General features: G+C 32.3%; 1 protein-coding gene across 1 annotated transcript in view; it reads right to left on the bottom strand.

The window, feature by feature from the left end:
- Window positions 1-1,370: 1,370 nt before the first annotated feature.
- Window positions 1,371-8,839, bottom strand: part of LOC126777662 (uncharacterized) — a 64,286-nt gene continuing 56,817 nt past the window's right edge. Inside the window, exon 8 of the mRNA XM_050500783.1 lies at window positions 1,371-1,650. Coding sequence (XP_050356740.1) covers window positions 1,520-1,650 — 131 coding nt within the window. The 3' untranslated portion in view covers window positions 1,371-1,519. The remainder of the gene's footprint in view (window positions 1,651-8,839) is intronic.

Below are 8,839 nucleotides of genomic sequence, written 5' to 3'. Positions count from 1 at the left end.
GAAAAATAAAACACATCGAAACTTGGCACGTTAAATTCAAAATCTTATTTATTCTTAAAACCATTACAGATAATTTTACATATTTATCACTTATATGTGAACATATCTCACAGATTATTTACATCAAATATTATTGTACTCCATTGGTATACTTTATTTTTATCAACTGTTATAATAAAATGTTCAAATTTACACGATGTTTTCCAGCTTGAAAAAAATAACAGTTTTTTTTTACAAATATTTTTTTATATACAACAAAGGAGTTTATAATGCTCTGTTTTTAAGGTCAACAAACTTTTATGACCCGGTCGGCTGTCACTGTCATGAATACTGTCGACATCGACTGTCAGTGTGGCTTGTAAATATGTTTTCGATAGTTTAGCCGCTGCTCAAAGGGACACATTTTGTGTCTTGTGTCTTATACAAGTTACCTTTGAATATTTTATTTTAATACAATCAATATTAAACCAACCGTAACTGCGCAGATGTTTCTGCTATCGTAAAATTAACACAAGCAAAAGTAGAAAAAAAACTGACAGAAAAGTAGCAATGAATTGTTGCCAATAACCAGAAGTAGCAACTGGTAACTGTGTCCGATTGCCGCTACCGAAAATAATAACTACGGTTTCCAGCGTTTCCAACTATGGTGTCTCGTGTCGGATACAAAAAGTGTCTTCGTTTGCGCAGCGCATTAAAACCGTTTAGTAACTTTGAAAATATACATATAAAATGGCCATTACTGAAATAAAAATGTGGTTGTCGCGGTTTATGTAAAATTTCGAAATTTATAGTTATTGAACGAATTTATTATCAAAGAATGTGATACCATATGACGCACCAATCGATGTATCACCAAAAATATAGATAAAAAATTACCAACAAGTGATGTTCTATTACGACATTTTAAGATCGGTCAACTATCCGGGTACGTTTATGGCGCTCTACGAATACGCTCTATTTGAAACGTTAAACTTTTAAATTAAATCATTATGAACAAACTAAATCAATCTTACGTACCACAAATGTCTTTGATTAAGGTTATCAAAGATCAAAAATCTATTGATATTTTTATTACAATATTACAAAAACTAAATATTTAATGAAGTTCTCGTATAATAGTTATATTTGATTTAATTGAAAAAGTTTTAACGTTATTTTTTTCATTTCACGAAAATAGTTTTAAATATCTATTAGTTTTAAATATCTATTTATGAAAAAATAATATTTAACTTATTAGGTAGACTACTGTTAATTGAAAAATATATAACTGAAAAGTTTATTATTTAATAAAATACTACAATTATTTAAAAATAAGAGTTTAAATAAAATCATAATTGCCAACACAAAGAGTTTAACATATATATAAAAATGTTACAGTCTAAACCATATCTTAAGTCACATATTACAGCGATAATAATATGATATATAAGTTATTTATTTAAATATAATCTGTACATATTTTCAACTAGAAAACATCAGTATCCGAAAGGTACATTGAGAACTATACATCATAATATTGTTATCCGAATTCACCTAAACTTTGTACAATATTGAGTAATAATGAAAGTAGTAATAACGATTTCACGGAGTTCACACGAAACGATTTTATTGACGAATTGTTACCGTGCTGCATTGCGGCTGGCGTTTCACCTGAAAAATAAAATTAATATTAATAATTGTAATAAAATATTTTACTGCATACCAAATTAAAACACAGTGTTACAGAGTATACACTAATTATATTAGTGTTATATTACAGTAGTAGTAACAGCCTGTTAATGTCCCACTGCTGGGCTAAGGCCTCCTCTCCCTTTTTGAGGAGAAGGTTTAGAGCTTATTCTACCACGCTGCTCCAATGCGGGTTGGTAGAATACACATGTGACATAATTTCAATGAAATTAGACACATGCAGGTTTCCTCACGATGTTTTCCATCAACGTCAAGCACGAGATGAATCATCACAAATTAAGCACATGAAAGTTCAGTGATGCTTGCCCAGGTTTGAACCCACGATCATCGGTTAAGATTCACGCGTTCTAACCACTAGGCCATCTCGGCTTCAGTGTTACATTGCTATTCATCAATTTCTATCATGATTAAAATGTATTTGTTATATTTATTTTATTTAAAACAGGAAGACAGACTAACAGATATATTTAGCGCCGCCTATAGACATTGACAATGCAAGAAATATTAATTTACATGATGCACATTCAACAATGAAACAATGTCTCTTGTGCCTGTAATCACACTGGCTCACTCACCCTTAGAATTGGAATACAGCTCAATGCTGTTGATGTAACCAGGGCATGCAGTTATTTTCTTACCCGTGCGAGTAGATTATAAACATAAATTAAGCAAAAGAAAATTTTTCATCTGCAGTTAAGATTCACGTGTTCTTACTTAAATTTACATTTATTTAAAATAAATTCATTATTCTACAAGCGAAGTTGCGGTCACAGAAAAGACTGACGTATTCAATTGAATGGAATCGATGAAACTGGGAGATTAATAGTTGAATTCAGACGCTAAAGCAAAACTTGATTTATATTTCAATTCACAGCTACCGAACAGAATTATTTTTAGGATCATTTTATATTCATACTAGCTGGTATCTGTGTGCTTCGCGCGTGTAATTAAAGCTTATATTAATTTAATTTACTTCCTTAGTTGAAAGTTTAATTTATAGAAAAATCGTTCCAATTGGTTTCGATTAAAAGCCAAGTAAAATATTATTCGAATTGTTCTACCGAGTTTTTTCTTTAAAGTATTAATTTTAACGCCCATCTAATTATATGTTGTAATAACGCAAGTGGTTGATTTGACATCGAGTTATCTTTTTTTTTATAATTAATAGGCCAGCGTTTGACCGTTGACTTGTTATGTTAAGCATCGACACGGTCTAGGATATAGCACGCTTACCTATAAGAAACCTGTTTACTCTGGTTTTGAAGACACCAACAATATCTTTATAATAATAAGTCGTTACTATTTGGTAATAACGTAACGATGTGTCGACATCAATCGATTGATGCTGATTCGTCTAGTCATTTACATACTAAATTCTCTTAGAATATATTTCGAGTGTGGATCACGAAATTGTTATTAACTGTTCATATAGTGATTAAAATTCGATCATAACAAAATCATTGAAAATTAGAGGAAAATGTAACAACAAGCAAACTAACAGTTTTCTCTTTATCTCTTACTCTTATTTTTAAATAATTTTTATTAATCACAACTGATCTTCGACAATGGCTACCAAAAAAATAAAGAGGAAAATCGGCTGACAAACGGACGAGAAAAAAGTACTGCACTGTTATGTCAATATACATATATATAAATATATAAACTAGAATTTTTTAGATGACTGGACGATATAACTATATACAAATCTAATTGATTTCCGATTCACGGTGCGCTATTTTGATGCATATCTTCGTATAATGTTATAATTATTGGAGTCAATATCGCATATTACTCTCTGAAATTTCACGATCGTGTTCTGCGATGAGTTTCAAGTTAGTTCTTTCAGAACTCTACTAATTGGAAGTGTGAGACAGGTGTTTGTTGATTTTTGTACTAGATTTCATTATACTTCACACTTTTGGTCCCATGCGACGAGTTATTTGTTAATGCTCGGCCTATTACTTTTGTTTAAGACTCTCAAACTATAAATCAAAATTAAGCTGATTGTACATGTCACTTCTAATAAAATTAAATTTGAATTATAAATATTTTTGAATTTTAACTTATTCATATAATAACATTATAAATTTAGAAAAAAATGCTGAGACAGATCAATTGATTATAATAAGTTTAAATCTAGGTTCAATCTACTGTGCTCTTATGAGCTTTAATTTGCGGTTATCTTCATCCTGAGGAAAATTGCAGATGCCGAATAAAATTCTGCCATGTATCTTTCAATCTCAGTCAATATGACATGTGTGTCTTTCAATTGGCAGCTTAACAGCTTAGGGGAATATTCTCCAAGCCGATTAAGAACTTTAAACATATATTTTTTTTTATTACCAAAAAAAAATAGTCACAGAACAAAACACCAAGCTTTCGACTTCACAATTTTTTTTTAAACACCTTGTCATTAACATAATCGAAAGATTATTGATAGAACCGATAGAAACAATTATAAATTTTTATTTAATATAAGTTTAAAGCCCATATACGGAATAATCCGTCATTACAATCAATCTGAAAAGATCGTGATCGTGGCGATCAGTCGCTCATAGTTTGCCGCTCACACATGAAACGACTGGTCGTTGCGATCAATCATTCACTTATTTAAACGGAACGACAAATATAAATAATGACGTAATGATGGAATCGAAGTGAACAAGAACCTAAAATTATTGAAGTTAGCATCACCAAAAATACGGTAAAGTGAAGTATGACAATGTTTTCAGACTGAGACAAAAATCGTTCGATTTATCGTAACGATATTCAGGATTGCATATGTTTTTGTTGTGATGTCTCCTATGTCGTTTCCAATCGAGTAAATCGTTAATTATATTAACATACATTAAAGATCCATCGTATCTATTAGTCTGAAACGACAGATCATAGCGACGGGTCGTTCCGTATATGGGCCCCTTTGGTTAATATAAAATTTATACAAAATCCTTAATTTACTGTAAAGTCGGGACGAGGTAGTATTATGTTTGTGTTTCAAATAAAGATAGATATTCTAGATTACGAAAGTTATTAGGTCTCTTATTTTTTTTGTTAATTCAGTGTATTCAATGAAAAGGGCGCCCTAATTATACGAAAACCATTTCTTTATATTAGTACAATCAAAGTTAATGATATCAAAACATTTTTTCTTGTTCCATAGAGATTACGATCCCTAATTAGTACTATTTAAAAAAAAAAATATGAATTTGTCTTTGAAAAATATTACTTCAAATGATACGAAAATAAACTTTTTTTTTCATTGTTGCTTTCTATGAGATTTTCTTTTATGTTTTTTTTTGTACAATAATATAATGTTTATCCGAATCATTTGAAATGTTATACCATTCAAAGTTTTCTCTTAAGAAATATTATCTTTTAATTTCGATGGTTTTATTTATGCGATTAAATGAAAAAATGATACTTCTAATATTATACTACGAGTAAGTTGGGGTATGAAATATAAAGAAACTAAAACTATTAGTTGATTATAAAAAAAAAGCCGAGATGGCCCAGTGGTTAGAACGCGTGAATCTTAACCGATGATCGTAGCTCAAACCCGGGTAAGCACCACTGAATTTTCATGTGCATAATTTATGTTTATAATTCATTTCGTGCTTGATGGTGAAGGAAACATCGTAAGGAAACCTGAAATTTCACTTATATTCTGCCACATGTGTATTCCACCAACCCGCATTGGAGCAGCGTGGTGAAATAAGCTCCAAAAATATTTTCATAAAAAAAAGGAGAGGGCGCCTTACTTATAATAATGCAAGTGACTAAAGCGTGTGCCGTGAAGACGGCAATAGGTGAAGGGTCGTTACGACAATGCAACATATTCGTACGACGGCCCATAAGCCCTGCCCTATTGATACTTAAAGGAGACCGCAAAAAACGGTACCAATTGTTCCACTAAACCAATGTTTTTACAATTACTTCTTTCAGGTTCGCTCATGATTTCAGGATCGCTATGTTAAAATTAACAATTTAAAAGACAGGAGATTATACTCAAATAATTTACAAAACAGTTTACAGTTGAAAAGAAAGTTACATTTCAAACAAATTAATTCAAAAGATCAGGGATTAAACCAGATTATCAAAAGATGAATATTATCAAAAGCTTAAGTCGTATTAGATTCAGGTGCGAAGAAATCTCGGGGGAGAGATTGTACGAGTTGACTGCCTTTTATCTTGAATTTATCTATTCACCTTAAATTAAATTCTTTAGTTACTCGAAACATCTTTAATCATTTTTATATATATAAAAATATTACTAACTTTAACTTTAACAAATTTAGACCTAAATTTTGTAAATTTGGTAAGCGGTCTGACATTTTTTTTTCTTTATGAGAGAAATCTATGATCAGATTCACAAAATCTCATATCTATTTGGTCCTTTTTTAATAAAATAGGTAGGCGGGCGGACAAATGACTCATCTACGAGTAAATTGTCAGCACCATAGACATTGGCGCTGTAAGAATTATTAAGTATTCCTTTTATCGCCAATGGGATACCAACCTTGGGAAGTAAGATGTTAGGTCCCCTGTAACCGGTACACAACAATACTATATATTGCTGTTTGGCGGTAGAATATATAATAAGTAGGTCGTAGTTACATGGATGGGCTTTCTCAAAGGCCTACCACCAGGTGATGTAAGTACATAATAGTCTAAATATATTTTATTTTGCTAACGAATGACATAATTGTCTTCGAGATGTAATACAAAGGTGCTTTAAATATGTTTCGTAATATTCAAAGTTCTTATAAGGCTCACTTAGACTTTAATAGCATATTCTTAATTCAGAAACGATCGATTATTGGTGTACTAAACCAGTAGTACATCAATAATTTCCCGTTTCCTATTTTGACGATTCGTTAAAAATAGGAAACGGGAACCCATGCTCTTTGTTTAAAATCCACTTGTTACCACTGGACTATATCGCTGTAACATGTGTAAACGAATTCAATTTAAAGCGACCTTTCTACGTCCAATTGCAAACATTTGTGAAGCCTCTTAAACGTGTAACCTAGCCAGATAATTCATGTTTCAAATTCTAAACCAACTTATTTATAGATCAGACCGGCTGTAATGCCGTAAAGCTTCGAACCGAATAATGGCATACTGATCAAACACGTCAGTGTACGATGTCCTATTCCATAGTGATATATCCAGCGCGGATTCGTATTTACGTAGAACATAAATCAAGTTTGTTTTTATGTCGTAAAACCAATATGAGTAAAAGTATAGGAATACAAATATGTACATGATATTTCTATTTAATAAAACAAATAATTATGTAACATTATAATACAAAATTTGCATTTAACTTATAATTTGTATGTTTTAAATTGTTAACTTTATATGTATAATCCTTCTATATTTGTGTAATTGCTTGAGATACTGTCGTACTAAGCGGTTGGACCGATCTTGATAAGTGTATGTGTATGAGTCGTGCTGGTAATGCGATTAGGTTTCAAGATTTTTGTTTTAAAAAAAACTATGCTAGTCATACAAATTCGGAACTGGCAGCTACTTGGTAGCTATAAACATATATTTACATATATTACTAGCGGCTTCGTGCGGTTTCAGCCGCATTAATCTTTGCCTTGTGTTATATAGTGTTTAAATAAATTGATTTACTGGCTTAAATTTTTTTTATTAGTATGATAAAACAGACTCTTTAACTAATTCTTAAATCTTGAGTATTTTAATTATACAAATATTTATTATATTAGCAAAACCCGCGAATTCGCCAGCACGAAATTTTTGTCACGAAAATCGTTAAAATATGCCATTGAGGCATTTTTATATTATACGAGGCATGCCTTTTAAGTTTTGTCGTTTGAAGAAAAAAACACAACTAGAACCTTATAGTAGTTTTTATTGTTTTTCAAAGTATTCACCACGTAGCTTAATACACTTTTCCATTCGCTCAAACAAGTTATTATAACATATATTCCACTCTAAAGTGGGGGTGTTCAAAATGGCTGACTTGAAAGCGTCGACAGCTTCTTCACCGGACTGGAACCTTTGAAGCGAAAGAACACGAAGACTTTTCTTAATTTTAAGAAATGTAAAGAAATCGTTAGGGCTTAGGTCAGGACTGTATGGAGGATGGTCAAGAATTTTTACTTTTTCCTGCTTCAAATACTCAATCGTTTGACGAGCGCTGTGTGAGCTTGCGTTGTCGTGGTGCAGGATGATGCGTTGCTTTGAGTTAGATTTTCGAAGTTCGACGATGACTTGTAGTAAACAAACTGTGGTATACCACTTTGCGTTACCCGTTCTATGATCTTCAAGTGCAATAGTCGCAACATGGCCGGTTTTTCTAACGAACGTGGCCACCATCTTCTTTGAAGTGCTTTGAGAACGAACAACTTTAGTCGGCTTTGGCTCGTCTTGAAAGACCCAGATTGTAGATTGTTGTTTGGAATGAGGATCGTAGGCATAGATCCAAGATTCATCACCACTGATGATGTCGTAGACGTGATTTGACTCTCCGGTTGAACCTTTGAAGAGTTTTCATACACCATCTGACGCGGGCCGCCTTGTGATCGTTGGAAAGCAGATGCGGTATCCAACGGCAAACTAGCTTTCTCACACCAAGCGCTTCATGCAAGATCTTCTGAATGGTTGTCCCTGAGATGCCTAATAGAGCCTCTATCTCTCGATACTCTCGATACACAGCAATGATGTTATTTTCAGTAAAGGCGGATTTTGGGCGTCCTTCGCGAGATTTGTCGCTAACACTAGTATGTCCTCGCTGGAATTCTAAATACCAGCGTTCGACAGTCCGCAGATATTGGGCTTCATCACTGAATACAGATGTTAGCTCTTCAAGACACTGAAGCCGTGTCAAGCCTCTTCTAAAGTTGTAGAAAATTATTGCACGAACATTTTCCTTAGAAAGATTCATTTTCGTACGTAACCTGACAGATTCCAATCGACGCTGTGACTAAACAATACCATTAATCCTAATACTTTCAACTGTTTTGAGATTCAAAATTTAAACACATTCGAATATAGAAGAGTTCCAAATTCAAACTTGCCGGGAAATATGGAAACGACAGAACTTAAAAGGCATGCCTTGTATTTATTTAATATTTTAATATAATAATAATATTTTTATTAAAAGTGTATAAGAGAAATA

Source organism: Nymphalis io, chromosome 23, assembly GCF_905147045.1.
Source record: "Nymphalis io chromosome 23, ilAglIoxx1.1, whole genome shotgun sequence".
Classification (NCBI taxonomy): Eukaryota; Metazoa; Arthropoda; class Insecta; order Lepidoptera; family Nymphalidae; genus Nymphalis; species Nymphalis io.
Note: the sequence above shows the minus strand (reverse complement) of the source record. Positions and strands in the feature narration are given on the sequence as shown.